At 39.1% G+C, this 23,124-nt stretch overlaps 1 protein-coding gene across 20 annotated transcripts in view; it reads left to right on the forward strand.

Moving 5' to 3' along the window:
- Nucleotides 1–23,124, forward strand: part of RAD51B (RAD51 paralog B) — a 348,291-nt gene that overhangs the window by 206,647 nt on the left and 118,520 nt on the right. Inside the window, exon 11 of one of the 20 annotated variants that reach the window (XM_087951606.1) lies at nucleotides 14,148–14,191. The exons of the other annotated variants lie outside the window; for them this stretch is intronic. Coding sequence (XP_087807732.1) covers nucleotides 14,148–14,176 — 29 coding nt within the window. The 3' untranslated portion in view covers nucleotides 14,177–14,191. Of the gene's footprint in view, nucleotides 1–14,147; nucleotides 14,192–23,124 lie in introns of those variants that run through there. 20 annotated transcript variants of the gene reach the window in all.

Here is a 23,124-nt window from a genome sequence, read left to right on the forward strand (position 1 = left end):
AACATTTAAATCATACTCCAATCCAGCATGAGACAAATTTTACTTTCTGTTATTTAATATATATTTTGCAAAAAAGCCAATGTAAGATCAATAATTATTTTCACCATCATTCAGCATTGTGTTCAGGTCAGTGCTTATCCACTGGCCTATTACGACACTGCATCTGTTTTTCCCCCCATATTTGAGGATCTGATTTGCCAAACAACTGTGTTATTTCTGTCTTGAAATAAATTAGTCTTTCTGTTTTGTGTCTTATAGCATTTCCCAAAACACAGCTGTACAATAATCCAACAATAAAGATTGCTGGATGGAATTAGGAAGGCAAGGGAAACGGGTACAGTTAATGCCTAAGAGCAACGGGTATTACAAGAGCAATCTTCATCCATGGGCCATGGTTTCTAAAATTACTAAACTGCCATTATCTGAGAAGAATGCTAGAGGCAGGTTTCTGAATGCCTTCTTTTCTAGCATTTTGATTTCAAACAACAGAAGGAGAATACTAGAAATGTAAAAGATAGTGAATAGACACCAGCCATCCATTACCTAAACCTTTTCACTCTGCTTCAAATCACAAGAATATTTTTTCTACTTCTATCTAGGCTGGAAAATTACAGTGTAATACACTTTTAAAATCAGTTATGCAGAAAATTATTTGCCAGGAAAAGAATGTAACTTTTTAAAAACATATAATTAAAAGCAACCTTGGATAAAGAAACCTATCTTGAGCATAACTATTGGGCAAAGCAGGAGGTCTAATAAAGGAGATAAGGAGAAAAGCAGCTGGGGGCATGGAAGGGGAACTAGGAAAGGAAGTAAAAATGTAGTCAACAATGACTTAAAGGCAGGGAGCACAGTTTGTGCGGGTTATGCTCCACCTTTTAGAAAAGTACAAGAGGGCACAGAAGAAAAAATGTCTGGCCATGACAAAGAAATGAAGTCAAATACAAGACTGATGAGGACCATACCGGATTCAGAGGTTGTGTATCCCTGGCTTAAAAAGAAGGGGGTGGATAGGTGAATGGAGATGGAGAAATGATTTTTCGAACAGTAGTTTAACTGCATCATATTTTTTTTGATTTGGGGGGGTGTTGTTTTGCTTTTGTCTTAGCCTCCTTAGATGATTCTATAGAGCAAGGGTCCCCAACCGCGGTCCGCGGACCGGTACCGTCCAGCGGAACAAGCCTTACCGGGCCGCTGGTTGCTGGCGCCGCCATCTTTTTGGTAAAAAGTGCTTCCGGTGAGCTTTTCGGGTAGAAAGCTCACGGAAGCACTTTTTCATCAAAAAGATGGCGGGCAACGCCTTCGTGAGCTTTTCCGGGTAGAAAGCCATTTCTACCGAAAAAGCTCACCGGAGCGCTAGCGCCGCCATCTTTTGTGAAAAAGTGCTTCCAGTGAGGTCACCGGAAGCACTTTTCGTCAAAAGATGGCGGCGCCCAGTTGATGCCTGGTACCGGGCCGCGGCACCCAGCTGATGCCGGTACCGGGCGCGCGTCGAAAAGGTTGGGGATCACTGCTATAGAGGACATAGGGAATGGCCTTGAAGGATAGAAAGAAGAGCCATTTTCAAGACAACAATGGCATAGGCAGATCTTGAGTCCATTCCAAGGTACTAATTTCAGAAAATGTCTCAGGCCCTTCCGTAATTAACAGAAAATGAGGGAAAGGAAACTTTCAAGACTTGCAAGATTCCCATAATTGTCCCCATAGTTGTTCCAACAAAGATACTTTCAGACATGTATAGCATTAGTTTCTTGGTATGGTCTACTTTTATTAGCTCTTCAAAGTAATCAGACAAGAAGTACAACCATAAGTAATGACACTACATTTATTGTAAGGTGACAGTGATAGAGTCTTGCAAGTTTGAAAGTATTTCTCCCCTCCTTTACTTTTTACTGATGGAAAACTAGGGAGGGTCCCTTCTGAAATGTTTCCCATGCCCCTTCTGTTTCTTTAGACTGAAATACATGTTATATGACAGTTGTTGGTCTTTGGCTCTTCCTCCTGTTTTCCAAAATCATTCTCACATACCATTATAACTTTACAGGCCTAACAGAACCAAAGAAAACCATCATTAATTGCTTACAGCATTTGTCTCTCAGCCCAATCTACCACATAGGAATTTTGTTGTGGTAAAAATTGGGAAGATAGTGTTAAGTGGGCTCTTTAAATTCTTGGGGGAAAGGTGGTCCAAAAATCTAGCAAAGTTAAATAAAACACACAAATATTGTCATCCATCTAACCATTAAAGAGCTAAAGAGATATGAACTTAGCCATTCAGTTACATTTGATCCTCAGGAACACATATGCCTTTCCCACCCACATACCCCTCCCCCCAAATCTCCTCTACCAACTGATATTGGTAATGAGAGAATAGACTCTTTACATCTTGCTTTCTGCTCTATGCTCAAAGGACTAAGTTGACATGCCAAGTTAGTAGAAAACTAATAGGGTATGATATGTGGTGGCTATCCCTACTGCTCTAGTTTTCCTGCTTCAAGTTATTGCAGCTGACTGATTTTCTTCCAAGGTAAGATATAAGAAAGCTTCACAGATCATGTGCTGCCATCATTGAATGGATATTTGAATATTAAAAAACCCATCCAAGCTGCCTTATAATACATATGATCTTTAGTTTCAGTACCATGAAGACCAGTTGGTAATGGCTTTTCAGGATTTCAGGCAGAGATATTTTAAAACTATTTTATGGATGGCAAGGATTGAACCCGGGACTATTTGCATATTTGGTACAATGTGTTCTACTATAGTACAATGTGTTCTACTATCTTCCCACACCAAGCAAATCATTAGTAAAAACAAGCTAGAAATGAGAAGAGCTTCTCTTCCCTCAAGCCTTGTTTTGAACATTTAAAAAGCAAGTTATGAAATGCAGGAGATTAAAACATGGTAGACTACAAGCATACACTCATCATATCTATCATTATATGTATAATAAGTCTTCCAATGCTTGTGTAATTATAAAAATTATAAATATGCAACACAGTATTGGTAAAAGAAAAGATTGAGACAGATGGGAGCTACCAAAGATACAATAGGGCTCATTTACCAATGGGGATAAATAAAGTACGGATAAAAAAAGTTACTGCTAACCATCATTTTTGCAAACATTCTGCATGAAGTCTTACTGTGTTTGCTGCAGATTCTGATACATTAATGCTGGCGAAAAAAAGACTGCATCAAAATGATAATTTTAACAGTAAATAAATGAAGAACAGGCAATCTCACTCAGTTTGGATTTGCATTCCCCCTCCACAGTATCCATAGACTTAGCATACTCTGGCTGTGCTTGTAAAAAACAAAATAGCTTGAATTCTGAAGAATCCTAGGATTATTTTTTTAATTTGCAAAGAAATGTCGTGGTGAATGCTATCTGAGTGTTCCTTTGTGGCTTCTTTGATAAGTGAGACAAATTTCAGTGACCAGGAGCTCATTCGGAGGAAGAAAACAAAATGCAACCACTACCACCCCACAAAAATATTCTCATTCTAACAAGCCAAAAACCCAAAGCCAAAGTTTGTGGAATTGGTTTATCTGGGAAGGAGAAGCCAAGCATCAGATTCAAATGTAATGGTAGGTATGTTTTTGTGGCTTTTAAATAATCTGATGAATTTTTTTTATTGATTCCTAAGAGTAGAGGACCAAAGTTGGAGTCAATAAGCAACATGGCAAATTTGTGAATAGCAAACCAGGACTCTCCAGAAAGTAAATGTGGCCTATGATTAATGTCAGGTGCCGGGGAAATCAGGAGAATCAAGGAGTTCAAATTAATATAAAGATTTATTGCAAGCTTAAGTAAGCTCTCTACAAGAATCTGAGCTACTAACAGTCAAGAGAAATTGGCTGGAGATAAGAAAGGTGGGCTGTACTTAGACCTCTTATAGGTGTGTAGGAATTCATGACTGACCCCTTCCCTTGGGCTCAGCCTGGTCATCTCCTACACCTATGGATACAATGTTTATCCTGAGTATTAATCATATATGTCTTATATATAGATCTGGCTTTAGGCACAAAGTAGGCATTGACCTAGGGCATCAAAATTTATGGGATTCCAACACCATCCCAGAATCATTCTAAAAATGCAGATCTTCCAAGTGATGGAAAGTGGTGTGACTAGGGTGTCATCTGCCCTGAACTAGCACTGCTTACCCTGAACCAGCACTGCTTGTTTAAATTACTATCTCTTTTAATTGTATGTGATGTAAAGCAAGCACAGGAAAGCTAGAATTTCGGCCTTCCACCCACAATATTGAATTTGCTGAATGCTCATTTGTTCAAGTTGAATAAAAAAATTGGAAGATACGGAGCTTATGAATTATAGAATAGTGTTCTTTTATCCCAGACACACATACCACACACAGAGACAACTTTCTAGCAGACTTTTCTATTTCAGAGTCGAATTCCCTTATATGATTTTAAAAAATGGGACATTTTATATATGAAATGTACAAGTTGAAAACAAATGTGTTTCTGTTTCTGGGTTCTAATCAAGGAGACACAGGTCGGGGAGATGAATAACAGCTTCTATCTGTCTAACAAGCATTTGAAATCACTTATAGTATTGCTAAATATAACAAGTGAATTAAATAAATTGTCCAAGAGAATACTAGAAAATACTGTCTCTCAGTCTTTTCCTCACAAATGGCCTTTCAGGCTCTAAGCATTATGGAAACTGGATGATATTTCTATTTAATTGCCACAAATTATGGGAGCAAGACAGGCCCTTGTGTGTGTTATCTGTGTTACAGAGTGGATGGAGGCATTATTTCATTTCCCTTCTACTGTACAAAACAAGCACCCTTTATGGCGTAAGAACCAAATAGAGATTTCCATCTCTCCCCCACAGTTTTTCTGCTTTTTGCTTTAAGTTGCTCTCAGCCCTCACTTTCATTTCCTTTTTGCTGGTACAAATGAACTACATGATGAAGTCAGCTTTTCAATACATGCTATCATCCCAACAAATATGTGTAGCCACTCTGTCCCTTTAGGAGAGCTCTTATGCTGCCCAACTATAACAGTTCCCTTATTGATGTTCTTGGTTAATCCAAGACTCTTCCCCATCTTCTTGTACAACTGCACTAGGCCTTTGAAGCATTTCACATGAAATACAGAAACCTAGCAGTAGGGGACTTACAGTAAATTTGGATAAGTATGCAGTTGTTATGGAGAACCATCAGGCCTTTGAATTTTTCAACGCTTTCATCTCTTCTCCTTTTTCACCCTCTTTCAGGTCAGTTGGATCAGTTTATGTTAACAAACCATGAAGCTTATCAAATAAATGCAGCTGGAGCAGGTGTTTGAACCTGGCTGTCTCGGTAGACTAGCCCTAACAAAGTTGACATTGTGGCTAATGCCAAGGTAGTGCAATAATTGCTCCTTTCTGGGTATGATGCCCCCAAGAGATTTCTGGGAATGAGTTAGAAAAACTAACATTGCCAAGAGTAAGATTTTTTTAAAAGGAAGGAAGCGAAAGAGAAAAAGAACAAGAGCGGTGGTTTTCTTTGTGCCAGAGGGTGAAGACAAGCATTTCCACTACAGTATCCAGAACAGTACCCAATTTCTCTTGAACTCATCTCATATTACAGAAGAAGAGGATTATGAGAAGAGAGGGGTTGGGAAGTATATTTGTGTTTGGATGTTCACATCTGGAGGGGCAGCTTATTTTGGCTCGTGCCAACATGTGGGAAGGCAGTTGTTTACTTAAGACAGGAATAAGTGCCAGAAAGGGGGTGGTGGTGAAGCAACAAGACAGAGAAAAAAGAGTAGGATGGAGAGACTGTGGATGCAAAAGTCAAGAAATTCAAATTATATAACTTGGCACAATGGGTTTATCACGTAATGACTGTATCGTGTTATTTTTAAAGCACTCATTGATACAGTGCAACCATTTTAATTAAGATATTGCATCTTATGGAAATATGTAGCTTTTGTTTCCTATGTATTACTATTACTAGTAACACATAAACAAGGCAATTCATATTCAGCGCTCTCATTTAGAAGCACACTTGTGAGAGAAAAGCGTAGCAGACCCTGGAAACTTTGAAGTCCCAGGAGTGCTGTGGGTCTTAGCAGATGCTGAATTCTCTTGATCTGAGATCTTGGCCTTGTTTGTAGTTGATAGTAGAACATGAACACAAGGCAACTCATAGTGTCTATGCTAAATGGGAAAATAGTTTCCTAGCTCTTTATTATCGTGAAACACTTCGAGCATTTTGGAAAGATATTATATAAAGTTATCCATGTGATAGCATCCTTCTGCTCTTTCTTGTTCATAGCTTTGATGCTTTTATTTATCTTTCTTGAGGACATTTCAAATGCCAAAGGAAGCCTATTTTCAGCCTAGTTCATTATGTAGCTTTCTGCACAGTTGATTCCTTTTGTGGGATCAACTAAATATAGCATGACCATTTAACAATTGTCGTGATGCTATTATTCCAGAATTCTCATAGACCTGTCGTTCTTTTGTGAATCTCTCAGATCTGTATATGCAAGAGACATAATGCATTTTGGTGGTAATTGTGAGCATTAAATTAAACCATTATATTAGAAATATGAGAATGAGATGCAGATATAGCCCTGCTGGATAATTAGACTATAGGTCCATGTACTGGTCCAGTATTCTCTTCTCTACAATGGTCTAGTCTGAAACTTACAGGTGGGACTTGAGGATTATAGCTTCCCTCTGCTTGAGGTCCTGGAGGCTGCTACTGAAAGGAAATGGATAGCCTTTGTGAATAGATATTGCTGATATTCTTTTCCTACATTAAGTTGTCTATGTATATTTAAAAATGCTTAGATTGGTGTTTGACAATTAATTCTATAGATATGAGTTTGATGGTTTTAAAAATGCCAGTGGGAAAAAGTGTTCCATCTATATTCCTAGTTCTGTCAGTCAGGTAGATAATTATGACTGATAGAATAATTTAGAATTCTAATGTTATGACAGGAGTTGCTTTCTAATCTAAAAACAACCTAATAAACATTGTAGCCTTTCTTCACAGCAAAGGCATTCAGGCCTCTCAGTCAGTTTGGCTGCTCTTCTTTTCATGTTTTCCAATTCTAATGTTGAGACTGCATCAACAAAACTACTTTTGCATAAAAAGAAAAACTCAAGATAGCCACAATATTAGCATTGGAATGCAGTCATTATCTTTACAAGAATATCATTAGAATATCTGGTATGTGTATTTTTATTAAAATACGCTAATGCGTGATACTTGCTTCATATAGTAAAAAGTTCAAATGCTTTACATAATTATATAAATTGTCTTTGTAACTACATTAGTGTGTTGTCTCTATTCATTCTATTAAATAACCGTCTTGTTAACGATACCTATATTGAGAGAACAATTACTTTTCTATTATTTCTGAACAGCTGGTTTTGCAGAACATGTCCTGGAATGTACTGTGAACAGCTGGTAAAGTCTTCATTTCATTCCAGGTGGTACCCATGATTAAGACTCTTCTTCTGAGCTGTGTCGTGGGAAAGTCTGTCTAGTACTGTACCAGATTACACAATTTCAGATCCCCTCCAAAATTTAGATGTTGCAAAAGACATGCTTCTTATCCTTTACACATCACGCAGTTGCCTTCACTAACAATATATTAACATGGAGTAAGATTCTTCACAAATTGTGGCTCGGGTAATGAACTGCAGTCATTCAAACCTTATGCATATTGTCCAGATTAGCCTTTCTTTTTTAACGACTTGCAAAATTATTGCTACTAGAGCATGCAGTCAAGAAATTTAGTCTAGGTTCTAATTTGATCATGCTGGAGTATTATCTTAAGAGTACAATTTATTGAAACACAAGTGTGATGTAGAAATGAACAGCTAATTTAGTTTTAGGTTGCCTCAGTGAATTTATGGCTTTCAGATTATCAATGTGTGAAAATGGGAAGCCCCTGGCTGCCTCCACCTTCCCACCACCCACCTCAACGCGCTCTCTATGCTTTGCTCCTCCTCTCGCTTGCTTGCCTGCCCAGCTTTCCCTCTGGCTGCCTGAGGTGAATTGTCCCGATGCTGAGTTGGCCGTGTGGAGTTATCTTACAGCAAATTAGCAGCTGTGAGTTGGCAGAGGCGAGCTGCCTGTGGTGAGCTGACTGCACTGAATTGTCCTAGACCAGGGGTGTCAAACTCAAGGCTGGGTGCTTAGATCTGGCTCGCAGGGCTGCCCTGGAAACAGCGTAGGACCGGTCCACGGTGCCTCTGCCAGAGAAAATGGAGCTCCGTTTTCAGCCGCAACGGCCTTCTGAAGCCCGCCAGGCTCCATTTTTGGCCACGACAGTCTCCAGTTTCACTGGCAGACGGCCGCTGGAGACTGTCGTGGTAATGTCAAGCTGGCCATGCCCACCCTGGCCATGCTCACCCCAGTCCCCCGAGGTCAAACACAACCTTGACGTGGTCCTCAATGAAATTGAATTTGAGACCCCTGTCCTAGACACTCTTAGTGATGCCAACAGGCTGTAAAGCAACATTGTATGAACACAGCTTTCAATGCAGGTCATGTAGGCTGAGGAATTGTAGGAGCAGTAATCTAGGGTATCTGGATAGCACCAAATTGGTAAAAGCTGCTTTTGGTCACTTCCCAATTCTAGGTCCCATCCTCTTTTCCACTTTACAATATGAACTTGAAATATTCTTACAGATTTTTGATAGTTTCACAGGTGTCACAGGTGCCATGAATGCATCATTTAATAAGAATTTTCTTGTATTGAATAAAAACCTCTTATTTTGGACACTAACGCTAAATTTCATCTTAGATTATTATATTCTTTATTTCATATGGATTTCTTTGGAGATTATCCAGAAACTGAATGGTTCATTTGTGGATTGCTAATTTCTATACACCAATGCAGATTAGAGTATAAAACGCCATACTGAAAGTGCTTACTTTGAAAATTCATCGACAGGTGATTATCAAGGTGAAGGAGGGCCACAGGTTCCACAATGCATCTATAGCCCCTGGCTTCTTAATACCTATACTAATCTTTTCATTTGTAAACCTAGAATAATGTCTGACTCTCCTTTTCAATCCATCCGCCATTTACCTTTGTCTACTTTTCCTTCCTTTTTATCTGTTGTCTTAGTAATATTCCATTGCAAATCTCCTGGGTTAAATATCTCTCTTCCCACAAAGCACCATTTTTCCAGATGTCACTATAATCATGAATGCATGGCAGCCACCAATGGCACTGGGTACCCAACTTTAATGATGGTGAGTCACTGCACTCCTTCTGCATGTTGTGGGGAAACACTAGAGAAATAATAGGCAAGTAAATGAATAAATTCAGCTGTTGGTTTTGATCTTATTTCAAAAAGGCCAGAAGGTATTTGGGCAATATAAAATATAAGGCAGCTTCATCTTTTGCAGTGCCAGCTGAATCATACAGCTAAATTAAATTATTTGTTTGAGGCAGATCTATGAGTTTTGGAGGGCAGGGGGCAGGGAGGTGCTAATAAATTAAGTCAAGAATTGTTGTTTGAACTCTGAGCAAGATTTTTTTTAATTCAAGGTATCGATTCTAGCAGAGGTAAAATTAGGTAGGGTGCTACACGTTCTCCTTTGAGGCAGGAGAATATTTCTTGGGCCAGAACAGGCAGCAGTGCATCCAAGGTGAGAGTCAGACTTCACTGTGGTTTATCTCTAGTTAGGAAGGAGTGGGCTCCATGTTTCCTGCTCCAGCAAGTTTCCCTGTAATTGCCAAGTCTGTGTTCAGTCATGCAAATTGAAATAACAAAGGAATCCTCCACATGACATTAAGTAGATCCCCTAAGCTAGAGCAAAAATAATTCTACTTTTTAAAAAATTCATACTTAGGAAATCACAGGTATACCCACAGAACTGCAATCCCTTTCTCCCTAATGCCATTCTTTCCTGCACAAATCTGTATTTCAACTGTGTAACGATTTTATTAGCTTTAAAATGCAGAAAAAGAAAAAGAGAACTAAAACATAGTATCAAAAGAACACAAACTAATACAAAAATACATGAAGTAGAATGCACATCTAAAAAATTTTTACAGATTAAATCTTGGTCATGTGTAACAATATTGGTCAGTTTTTCTTTTTCTTTTACACTGATTAAAAAATAAGATCACAAGTTAAGTGTGAATGTATCAATCCAAAGTTTTAAAATCAAGGTCTTGAAAGCCAAGTCTCTCCATCAAAGGAAAAGTATCTTTTTAGGTGCACGCAGAATAAACATGGAGTTTTTCATAAATGAATACATTCCAAATCTCTCTCTCTCTCTCTCTCTCTCTCTCTCTCTCCCTCCCTCCCTCCCTCCCTCCCTCCCTCCCTCCTCTCTCTCTCTCCCCCCTATATATAATCATATTGACATCTCTAAAGCTTAATTCTATAGACATACTTAAAATTAATATGCCAAAGATGGCCATAGAGCAAGCCCAAAACTTAGTTATATTTGTATTTTTATTTATGTCATTGAGACAGAAAATACATAATTCAATGCTCCTTCCATCATATTATATGTTCAATATTACTGAAGTTTTGTTTATTAAATTTGTATCCATTTAGAAGTCAAAATAACATTCATTGTACTCCCTTCTCATATTTTACTCACCATAGCAACAATCCTGTCAGTTGGGTTGGTCTGAGAGAGAGTACTGACTTAATCCAAGTAATCCAGTGAGATTCTGAGGACAAGGTACCAGAATCGTTAATAGTTGGGCAAAAGAGGGAATCTCAGTAGGAATGTCTCCTTTGCCTAGCCGAATCTGCTAAAATAATCTATAGGTAGTCCTCAACTTATGACCACAATTGAGCCCAAAATTTCTGTTGTTAAGCTAAACATTTGTGAAGTGAATTTTGCCCCGCTCTACGATGTTTCTTGCAACAGTTGTTAAGTGAATCACTGCAGTTGATAAGTTAGTAACATGGTTGTTAAGTGAATCTGGCTTCCTCATTGATTTTGCTTGTCAAAAGGTTGCAAATGTTGTTTGCATGACCTTGGGACACAGCAATGGTCATAAGTATGAATCAGTTGCCAAGCATATCTGAATTTTGATCACGTGACCATGGGGATGCTACAAAGGTTGCAACTGTGAAAAAAATGGTCATAAGTCATTTTTTTGTCAGTGATGTTGTAACTTTGAATGATCACTAAATGAACTGTTGTAAAGTGAAAACTACCTGTATACTACACAGCTGTTAGAGAAAAAGGACAGCTGTTCTCAATTACATTTGGTCATTCTACTCCAGTCAACTTTTGACCTAGATGTGGCAAAGACTAAGAAAGATCCATGCATGAGAGAGAGAAAGAAAATACAACATATGTGTCTCATTCAGATATTCTTCAGTTCAGCCAACCCCCTTATCAGTTCTAAGCATAGACTATTGTATAGACATGTTTGACTGAAATCATCCAGAATCAGGTGACTACGTCCTTGTGGTATGTAGGTAATGAGATCATTATCCCCCACTTCCTCTTTGGAACTTGGTCTTAGGAACAATTGGCAGTTCTATTCTGGAGAAGACATGAAGGTGGTGCTTAGATTTACTAGTATATGGCATTCTATAAAGAATATTGTGGTTTCTGAAAAAGAAAGTTCATATTATGGTAATTGCCATCCTGCCTCCTACTATTAGAAATGTAAGGGTATTTTAAAGCAATTCCTTTCCCTCCAACTAATAGAATTTCCACCCAAGGACGTTCAGAGCAGCCATAACCCCCATGACATAGAGCAGTGTTTCTTAACCTTGGCAACTTTAAGATATGGAGACTTCAACTCCCAGAATTCCCCATCTTAAGTTCACACATCTTAAAAGTTGCCAGAGTTGAGAAACATTGACCCCAAGATTTTCTTTTGTCCTAGGGCACTTCCATAAAGCACTTTCTCTACTTCTTCTGAAGCATTTTGAAACAGATCTGCTAATCATCTTCACTCTTGTAACACTGAAAACACAATGAGCCAATCACATCTCTCCCTCTGTTTTACCTGCTCAACAGGGCACTGCAGATAATCATTCAATCAGTGCCCAGCCTCAGCAACAACAAAATCTTCTTGCTTCCATTTCACACAAAAAGGTCATGAAATAAGTTGCTGCCTCCTCTCCTCTTAAAAATCCTATTGAGAAGATGACATGGTATAATATCCTATATATAGTGCTTCTGAAGGTGATGGTGGGTTGCACTTGTGTCTAATATGGGGAATGGAAGCAGTATGTTCTAAACCCGGGGTCTCAAACACAATTTACCTGGGGGCTGCTGGAGGCAGAGTCTGGGTGAGGCTGAGCCTCACATAGAAGTGTTTAGCCAGCTAGCGATGCATGGAGAACGCACTAATATTATACTTTCATATCACGGTGGGGGCCACAGGATATCGTCCTGCGGGCCGCAATTGGCCCGCGGGCCGCAAGAATGAGACCTCTGTTCTAAACAAACTTAACAGTGATTAAGCTACAGGAATTAGCATTTATTGTAATGGCCATTTCTCATCCCTTGTCCACCTGAATGGTATAATCAAACTTCCTTTAAGCTACATCAGTGTTTCTCCATTGTCACAGCTTTAAGATGCCTGGGCTTCCTCTAGTTTAATGAAAAGAAGGACTGTGGGTGACATGATAGCAGTGTTCCAATATCTAAGGGGTTGTCATAAAGTAGATGGAGTCAACCTATTCTCCGAAGCACCTAAAGGCAGGACAAGAAGTAATGTATGGAAACTAATCAAGGAGTGAAACAATCTAAAACAGGGGTGTCAAACTCAAGGCCCATGGGCCGGATCTGGCCCATGCAGTGCTTAGATCTGGCTTGTGGAGCTGCCCTGGAAACAGCAAAGGTGCCTCTGCCAGCAAAAATGGAGCCCGTTTTTGCTAGCCTGCAGAGCGCTAGCAAAAGAAATTAAAAACAAAACAAAAGGAGAAATGTTTCCCCTTTTGCATTTGACCATGCAAGAAGGGACAGGAAAGGAGAAGGGAAAGAGAAAAGAAAAAGAAGGAAAGATGAGTAGAGAGCAAGGAAGAAAAAATAAGAAGAAAGGAGAATGAAGAGGAAAGGGAAAAGAAGAAAAGTAAGGAAGGAGATTATAATGAGAGGGAGGGAGGAAAATCCTGTCTTAGCAGTTGGCCACCACAGGTGCCCCTGACACAAGTGATGTCGAGCTGGCCATGCCTACTATAGCTGCACCCACCCTGGCCATGCACCCCTGGCCCCTCTGAGGTCAAACACAACTCTGATGCAGCCCTCAATGAAATTGAGTTTTACACTCCTGACCTAAAACTAAGGAGAAATTTATTTAGAACAATTAATCAGTGGAGTGACTTGCTTCCAGAAATTGTGGATGCTTCAACACCAGGGGTGGGATTCTACCAGTTCGCACTTATTCACTAGAACCGGTTGTTAACATTCTAAGCAGTTTGGAGAACCGGTTGTTAGAAGAAATTACTGGCCTAATCCTGTAAGGAAGGCAGGAAGGAAACATTCTGGAGTTGCTTACAGAAACTGCCTCTCCGTTAACCCTTATTAAATTCTTGGCAGGCCTAAACTTCCTGTCTCAGAAACTTCTCTGGAGTTTTTTCCCCCCTCCTTTGCTGGTACTTTGCTTGTACTTTGCTTGTGTGGAGTGACCATTCAAAGTTACAATGGCACTAAAAACAATGACTTATGACCACCTTTCACACTTACGACTGTTGCAGCATCCCCACAGTCATGAGAGGCCAGGCGAGGAGATGCATGCCTCGATGTGAGTGATATTGAGTTGGCCACGCCCAGCCAATAACATGACCACCAAGCCACGACCACCCAGTCACACGACCACTAAGCCATGCCCACCACCTAAGCCACGCCCCCAGAACCGGTTGTTAAAAAAATTGAATCCCACCCCTGTTCAACATCAATAGTTTTTAAGAATAGATGAACAACCATTTGTCTGAAATGGTGTAGGGTTTCCTGCCTGAACAGGAGGCTGAAATAGAAGACCTCCAAGGTTCCTTCCAACTCTGTTATTCTGGACTTCAGTGTACAGAATTCCCCAGCCAGCATGATACCTGGGCAAATTTGAGAATTGAAGTCCAGATATCTTAAAGTTTCTAAGAGTGAGAAACACTGATCTGCACAAACAGGGGACGGTGGGGGGAAACAGCCTGGATTTACATAACGCTTCTCCCCTGACAGAGAAGGAAGAAACAGACCCTCTCAAATGAAACCCACATTCTTCTTAAAGGATCTGCTGAGGAACTGGAAAAAAAAGAGTGCGGTAAGCATTCCCATCAATAGGAAAAGGCCACCTACAAACTTGAGGAACAAACAAAAAGTATGGTTTGTTTTGCTTTGTGTTTTTGCCATTTGGATTATGTTGCAGCTGACCTGGAAGTAAACTGGCACAGCTGCTGAATTCAACTGTAGTGTGGGATCACTGAGGCCTGCGGCTGCTTTTGTCTTAGGGCAGAGTCCTGGTGTGGAAGGGATCTTAAGAGAGAGCTGGGCTTGTCCCCATTTGCCATTTTCAGGGAATCCTGAGAATGGGGCCTGTAGTTATCAAACTCTTTGTTTTTTAACCATCCTTGGAAATCCCTCTGCTGAATTTCAGTGACAAACCATAGGGAAAATGGCAGCTGTCTACCCTATCTTTCTAGGAGAGAGGCCAACACAACTAAAAAATAAAAATAAATCCAGAAATCTCAATCTCATCATTGTATAATAGCAGCACATCACTCCCAGTTTTTTCCCCCGTATGGTGACCTGACCACCAAAATATTGCCTGCTTCTTTCATAGAGAAATCTTTTCTTTTTTCCCTTTATGGTTTCCAGCAAGCTTTTTCTTATAACAAGAAAGGCAGAATAGAGGCCATTTCTGATAATGCCAGTGTCCTTTTCTTCTTCTCTTCCCTGTAGTGCAGCCACATTGCTAATTAATTGAATTCCCTTCTTGCCCCTTTGTAAATTATTTCTATTGCTCATTAGCAGAACAGCTTGGGATTTGAGCTATGTTTTCACTCATCTTACTGGAATTTCTCTCTCTTTCTCTCAGGCCCCTTTGTTGTTTCTGTGCTCTCTGTGAAAGGCATTAGAGAAGCTTTAGCAGCAAGAACTTACATTGTTCAGAGCCCCAGCTGCATACTTTTGCACTCTACCTTGTGCGTCACAGCTATTCATCTTGATTTGTACTTGGCTCAACTGCAGATGCTGTATATATGGTAATTTTAGATTCCCAATTTGAAAACGGCTTTAGGGTGGATCTGATGGCAAGAACACTCTTTGATTTACGCTGGTTTGTATTACCTCCATGCAGTTGGGAGGGGAGCAGTCCTAAGACTGAAACAGCTTTGCTTCAGTATTCTTTGTGAGAAAGAGGAGGCTGAATCCAGCTCTCTTCATCTGTATGAAAATACGAGAAACAAAATATTCCATCTCTGGGAAAATGGCTACTTTGCCTGGAGGGGAAGAAAAGCTTTTATGCTATTAGCTGTGCTTTCAAATTATGAAAGTGATGGGATTATACATACTGTAGTTTACTGAATGATGTGCTGTGATACCCTAATTAGTATCATTAGGTTCTTTAGGGATGAGGTGAGGGATGAAAAACTTTTACTGTCTGGTGTCTTTCCCCTGTGGTAAATGTGTGAATGAGCACTAAATTCATCAGTCCTGTCAAGATTTAGCAAGTGCTGTTTGGGAGTCTATTGGGTATTCTGACACTCTTGAGTAAATTGAATTAAGAAATTGATCTTCAGTTGGAAATACAAAGGCTAAAGCTCAACTCCTGAAGGCTACCTTGGAAGCATTACCGAAAGTTGGTGATATTTGCCATTGTTTTCCCCTAGGGGTGTGTGTGTGTGTGTGATGTTTCATTCTAGACACTGGTCCTGGAAGTCTCAGGATCTGCTTTTTTGATTAGCCAACAACAGCTAGGTGCTACCTCTTGCTGAATATAATTGATATTTGATATTGATATTGAATATAAATGCATTAATGTATAATTTACAGCTACATTTGAGGAATTCATAAATATTTTTTAAATGATAATGCGTTTGTCACTAGACTTTTGATAGTTTCCTTTACCAAAGTTCTCCTGAGTTACTGTTTTTTAGAGCACAAGAAACTATAATACAGTATATGCTTTCTTGTGTATTTGTTAGTCGCTGAGGATCATTTTTCCCTGAAGGGGGAAACTATTGCTGGGAACATAGTCACAATAAAAAAAGTCTTTATATCCTGACACTGCCAGTTTCCCAATTTTTTTGAAGCTATATTCAAAAAGCATATGCTTACAACAAACCAATTAGTTGTATCTTGGGCCTGTTGTATTTAATGAAAAATTCCTTTAAAGCCTTGTTTTGCTTTCTGTCTATTCTCACTTTCTTATTTGTAGGTTAAGGCCAAACAGTGCAGTCAGCAATCAAGTAATCTGTCTTTATCATCTCCCTAAATAAATTCCCTGGCAAAACATCAGAAGCTTTGCATATTCCCATAGACTGGAAGCACTGCTTCTTTCTAACCAAATAAAAGAGCTTTTAACATTAATTAACCTTTCATTCCAACTATATCTAAAATATTTTAGATATAGGGCCCTTTACCATCCATTTCCTTCTCTGTTAAAACAGTTCAGACTTCTGAGCATTTTCAAACAAGGTGATAGGAACCTTTTGCAGGAGGCCCTAACTATCTGGTGAAGAATGGGCCAGAGCTCCATTCATGACTACAGGTAGCATCGGGCCTAATATTAGTAATACTGAGATCTAAAATAGCTATATTTCTTTTCTAAGGCCTGGGTGTATACATTTAGTTCAAAGACCATGTATCAACTTAAGTTCAGCTTAAAAGTAAGACCCCCAGGCCCTTTTCTTTCAAATCAAAGATGTTAATCAGGAAAAATAGTGAAGTTCATACCATAGGCAGATATATCCACAGATAGTGGAAAAATGTGTTGTCATCACCTTATTCCTCTAGTTCTCTTCCCTCAAAATTACAATCAAGGGTTTCTCATGAACTACTGTGATTGCTAGGCAGTTGGCTGGAAATATCTAGGATCAGGTTTGAAGAAAATGGGTTCATAGGTCAAATTGTTTACACAAAAACAAGAAATAGATTCCTTTAAGATTTATTAAAATACACAATTTTTCCTTTTCTTTTTTTGCTTTTCTAAACTGGTACCAGATTCCTGAACACATAATTTTATTTTTCCAGTCACATATGGACTATTAAAGTTCAGTTACTGAATTAGCTCATTGCTTGCTCAGTGTAGCATGAAAACAAATGTCTTCTTGTCCGTGTAGAAAAGCAAGTCCCTCTGCAGTCTGCAAGAGAAAACATTTTAATGCAGGAATAATTCTGTAATATTCTGCCAGACTTTAGCATATAGAATCTGCCCCACTAACAATTAGGGTAATTAACCATTCATTGCAAAATTTATTTGTTGAACGTGCAGGCCTGTTAAGTGAATTTACTGTAAGAATACTTAGTTACCCTCCAGATAGAAAGCATAAATATCTTTCACCTCTTACATATTTTAATTTCAGGAGAAGGCTGTCTTGAGGTTCACATCAAGAGAGAAATCCTTTTACTTGCAAAAAAAAATCCCTTAGCTATTCAGCACAGGATCTCATTAAGAATTAGGGCTCTAAAACAAAGGAGGGTGTTGATTTCATAATTAGCAAGCAGGAGAGAGAATCAAGAAGGCTATTCAATAGGAGAATGAATATTCAAGAACCGAAACATCAGTTCTGTAAAACCATAAAAGATTCATGGTGCAAAAAATGGTAGAAGTAATGTTTTGCAGTTTTATTTTCTAGGTTTGGTCAGGTTATTAAAGTCAGAAGTCTTTGTTTCTGTGACAGTAGTGCATCTTACTGACATGATTCAGACAGATCTGAAAGAAACAGTTCTAAAGGGCTATGTAATACCAATTTAGCATAACTGTCTATGAGAAAACATTTCTAGAAACTGAAACAGAAGCTTAATGTTTAGTAGTTTAATTACGTCTGATTAAAAATAACTTAGCAAAGCATAGGTTTTTCCGAGATGGTCCCCTTCCCATGGATTGGATTTCAAATCCCAGGATTACCACTTCTAGAGGAGGAGTTTTGGGGTCTCTGGAAAAGAAGAAGCAAAATGCACTCATAGTTTATGAGTGCATAATTATCTTGTGCTAATGCTCATCTCTCTCTGGTGACCAGTGTGACATCTAGAGGTATTTTTCCATTTCTTCCGTTGCTTAACATAAATTTTGTAACATTAAATGAAAGACTTTTATTTCTCATTTAATAGCCTTCTTTGCATGGTGAACAGGTGCCCTGAAAATGTCTTCTTTCAGGTTTATTTAAAAGAAAGGGACCCTGTATTCCAGGCTAATAAAGCAAGAGTTAAATCCTGTCCTTTGAATCACAAGGGGTTGCCTTTCCTCCCTCTATTCCAGCTTTCTTCTATTCTTTCAAGCAAGTAGGATATTGAAATGTACAAACCATCAAGTCTTTGAAGTGTCGTAAATAAGATTGTGACAAACGTTGTTGTACCTCTGGTTCCTAAGCCATAATAAAATAAGCCCTGAAAGGAGAAAAGAGAGGCTGCTTCAGAAGGTCCACTACTTTACAGACATGACTCTGTGGATTTTGTATTTTGAGCAGAACAGTTAGGTGTCTGAAGTGAAATGTGTTGGACTTTTTTTAAAAAAACTTGCACTTAACCTTGAATGCATACATGTGAAAGAGTAATGCCAGTAATAGGAATGCTGCTTGAAAGTATAAAAGAGTCTGAACCTGATTCTTGCATTTTGGAAGTGGAAATGCAGCCCCTCTAAATAGTTCCTTACCACCTTGTCTTAATTCTGTCTCTTAGTTTGAACTTGTTCACATTGTGATTTACTTTAGGCTCCATTCCCCTAGTAATAGATCCAAGCTACCTTACTGATATCATTATGGGGTTCATTTGATGACTGTTGCCAAAATCACATCAGTTTTAATTTTTCCATTATTCATATTGAAAGAATCACCAGGACAGTTTTCTAAATAATAAAGCTGTGAAGTTTTACCAGTCTATATAATAAACCACCAAGTCCAGACTTTTTACATGGGAGATTTACTTTGGCATGTTGAGTTGAAAAGTATACCAAAATGTACACAAATAGTTACTGATTTGAGCAGACCTCAGCTTTGCCTATTGCAGTATCTAGAAACCACAACTCAGTGAAAGAATGTCAATGTGATGTTTCACTGGCTAAAGGAAATCAGTGTTGTTAAAGCAAGTTTGTGGTTAGACATCTCTACAGTGAGAGGATCCAAGTATCATGTTAGATTTTTTTCCATCCTCTTCAAACACATGAAAATTTATTTTTTCTCTGCAGCTTGAAGCAGCAGCACCTGTATAACATTGGTTGTGAAGGCAACTTCATGCATCTTCCTGCACTTAGCAAACGTCCTGCCAACTTGACAAATATTTTCCTTTTTGAATTCAAAAACCATCTGAAAGTATCCAGCTGAATATTAGAAAATGTAATGGCTGGTTAGCTCTGTTGTGTTTATGCGTAAGAAAGGTTTTATATGCACAATAAACTATACAGATCCTTACTTTTTTCTATATTTGCATAACTATAGGTACCACTTATGTTCATTCTCTGTTTTTTTTTCAACCACGTGGCATTTGGCAGCCACGAGAAACCTAGAGATATGATTCTGTACCCGACATCTTTCCCATAAAATGCACTATGTTTAACAACTTCAGAAACATTTTAGCAGCAACTAAGTGTGCCTTCAGTCAGCATTCCACACTGTGCTGATGTGGTTGAGATAATAGAGCAATTTCTAAGTTGACCATCCATGTATCCAAGTTGACCATCCATGTTTTCCTGAGATCAAAGCACAGTCTATCACTAAGATGGTGATTTTCTCTGATTAAAAAATAGGAACTCCTTTGTCAGGTATGCTGAACTTACATAGGAGTTTTTGAGAGTTCAGTTGTTTCATCTTGCTTCATGAGTCCTTACTTTCTCTTCTTATTCTTGGTTTCCTTCACATTTATTTCCCATTTCTATTTTTACCCTTGTCCTCAACAATTCATAAGACATGTAGTAGGGAGGCACAAGACACAACAATTACAAAAAAGTGATAAATGTACTTATTACTGGAAGGAGTGCCTGAAGATCCCCACACTCAAATACAATAATAAGAATGTTCCTGACCACAATCAAGCATCAAGCATAACAAAGCAAGACCCTGTGAGCATATCTCTGCTTCCTTTATAATCCGTACTGTAGGATTATGATTTTTTAAAATGAGGGCCAACTAGGTGAAGATCTAGAAAAATGTAATCAGTAAACAGTATAGGAAAACTGCCATATTCTTCATCATGAAGTACCTGATTCACACCTGGACTTAAATGATTGCACAACAGCCTATTTGAAATATTCCAGTGTCCAAAACTGTGGGCTCCAGGATCCAATGCAATCTCTCAGTGATGCATGGCCTACAGTCCTTTAAGAAACTGACTGAATGGTTGTAGCAAAATTTGCCACCCACTAGTCATCCTTTGCGCCAAATTTGCCTAATCAGCTTTCATGTAGAAGACAATGTCTCCATTGTCCAATCTGTATTAAGCACAGTTGTCATATAACAGTTTCTCTTACTTCAGGCATCCCCTAGGAAGCAAACTTCTAATTAGGTTAATTACTCAGAAGAGCTGAGGTAGTGGAAGAGTTAGGTCCCTCTAATCCACTGCACCTCTTCACTAACTGTTACTCTTCTGTTAACCTCCTCCATATTGATGTTGCACACAGAAATACTGTTTGTGTAGGTCAGGGGTGTCAATGGCCTCCTGGAGCACTCTGCCAGCTGAAAACAGCCTGAAAATGGCCCTGAAAATGGCCTGGAAAGTGGCCCCCAAAATGGCCCTGAAAATGGCCTGGAAAATGGCCCAAAATGAGCTTAAAAAGCATTAAAAAACAGGCCAAAATAAGCCCAAAAACCGCTGGCAGAGTGCTGTAGGAGGCCACAGACAGTGAAAACGAGGCACCGGGGGGGGGGCGTGGGGCGTGACCCCTGCACCCCGTTTTGGCCTGCAGGGTGCTGCAGGAGGCATTAATTTGGGGGAAGCCATATTGCCTCTAAAATTAAATAGAACAAATGTTTTAATGATAGAGTGATTTTGTTATACATTAGATACAATAAAGAGGGAAGCAAAATTGCCTCTTTTTCATCCCACAATACCTTTAGCTTAAAAGTAAATTGTTTTGTAAGAAATTAATTCTCAATGGCCTATTAACTTTTTATTATTCTGACTGCCATAGCAAACCCCATCCCCCGTAACTCCTTGAGGGTGTTGTGTAGTGGAATCAGCTAATGGGACAGAGCAATTAATCATTTTACTATCTACACATTTTCATCAGTTAATGCCTCCTTTTTCTGTTCACAATGTGCATTTTCTCAAATCAAATCCAAGTTTAGACATAAGGCTGACTGGAGTGCAAACTGGGGGAAAGGGAGGGTGAAATTAGCAGACATGAGAGTAATTCCAAGTCTCTTTCCTGCTAAAACTCACTTAGAAATCTCTCCTCCCTATACATTTATGTCACTTTGATAAAACTTGTGGATCTATGGTATTCATTTATTGACCAAGATATTAAGTTTCTGCTTCATTTTGATGATAAACAGCACAAAAAAGAGGCCTGGGAAGAGATGTGTTGAAGCACTAAAATGGTGCTTAAGGCAGATGTGTTAATAATAAAATTGCTCAGTATGACATGTAAATCCCTATTTGGCTTGGTACCTGCTGGAGTATTTGTAAAACCTCCTCCTTGAACCAGTTATGGCCTGCTCATTCCAAATGTCCTAGAAGAACTTGGTTGTGGGTTCACCACTATTGTAAGGAGAGATGGGTGGAGGCACTTTATTGGGGTACCTACCCTTTGGAATAACTTCCGTTCGGAAATTTAATCAGTGCTCCACATAATTTCTGTTCATTTCTGGTCTTCCGCATACATTTGATAAACACCAGTTTGCATACAGAAGAAATAGATCTACAGAGGATGCTATAGCCATCACTCTTCACACTGCTCTGAGTCATATGGAACAGCGGGGGCGGGCGGGCTATGTGAGGATGTTTTTTGTAGGTTTTAGTTCTTCATTTAACACAATACTTCCACATAGACTAGTGTCTAAATTTATGGATCTTGGACTTTCTTATTCAATCTGCCTTTGGATTATGGATTTCCTGTCTGGCCGCTCTCAGAGGGTCAGATTAGGTAATCATATCTCTTCAGCCCTTATTCTTAACACTGGTACACCACAGGGTTGCGTGTTGAGTCCCTTACTCTATACTATTTATGTACATGACTGCATTCCCTCTCACGCTAGTAATACTATTACTAAATTTTCAGATGATACAACAGTGATGGGACTCATCTCCGGGGGGGATGAGTCTGCCTATTGAGATGAGGTGGACCAGTTGCTTTCGTGGTGTGGAGACAATAACTTGGTCCTTAACACCAATAAGACCAAGGAGCTTATAGTGGACTATAGAAAGAATAGCTCAGACATCCAGCCCTTGTTTATCAATGGAGACTGAGTGGAGCAAGTGGCCAGTTTTACGTTTCTGGGTGTTATCATAAAAGAGGACCTGACCTGGGCACTCCCATTGCAGTACTGGTCAAAAGGGCCCAGCAGAAATTATGCTACCTGAGACTTCTCAGGAAACAACAACTGAATGAAAAACTACTGGTGACCTTCTACCACTGTACCATAGAGAGTATTTTAATTTACTGCACCTGTATATGGTTTGCCAATTGCACAGTGGCAGATAGGACAGCACTCGAGAGGGTTAACATCATTGTCCAGAGGATCATTGGTTGCCCTCTCCCCTCTTTGGAAGAACTTTACAGCTCCCACTTCCTTAAGAAAGTTCAAAACATTCTTAAAAATCTATCTCATCCTGGGCACCCTTTTTTTGAACTATTACCATCTGGCAGACGGTACAGGATAATAAAAACAAAGACAAATAGGCTGAAAACAATATTAATGCACTGTAGGGTTTTCAATTCAATTGTATAGAATGTGAAGGACGTATGTTTGTGTTTTATTTTTATAGTTATAATGTACACTGAAGATGGCATTTAATTTCATTGTACAAGGTGCAATGACAATAAAGGAAACTAAACTAAATTGGC

The sequence above is a fragment of the Notechis scutatus genome, chromosome 1 (genome assembly GCF_049901735.1).
Source record: "Notechis scutatus isolate UNSWTSFEM ecotype Mainland chromosome 1, rNotScu1.2, whole genome shotgun sequence".
In the NCBI taxonomy this organism is placed as follows: domain Eukaryota; kingdom Metazoa; phylum Chordata; class Lepidosauria; order Squamata; family Elapidae; genus Notechis; species Notechis scutatus.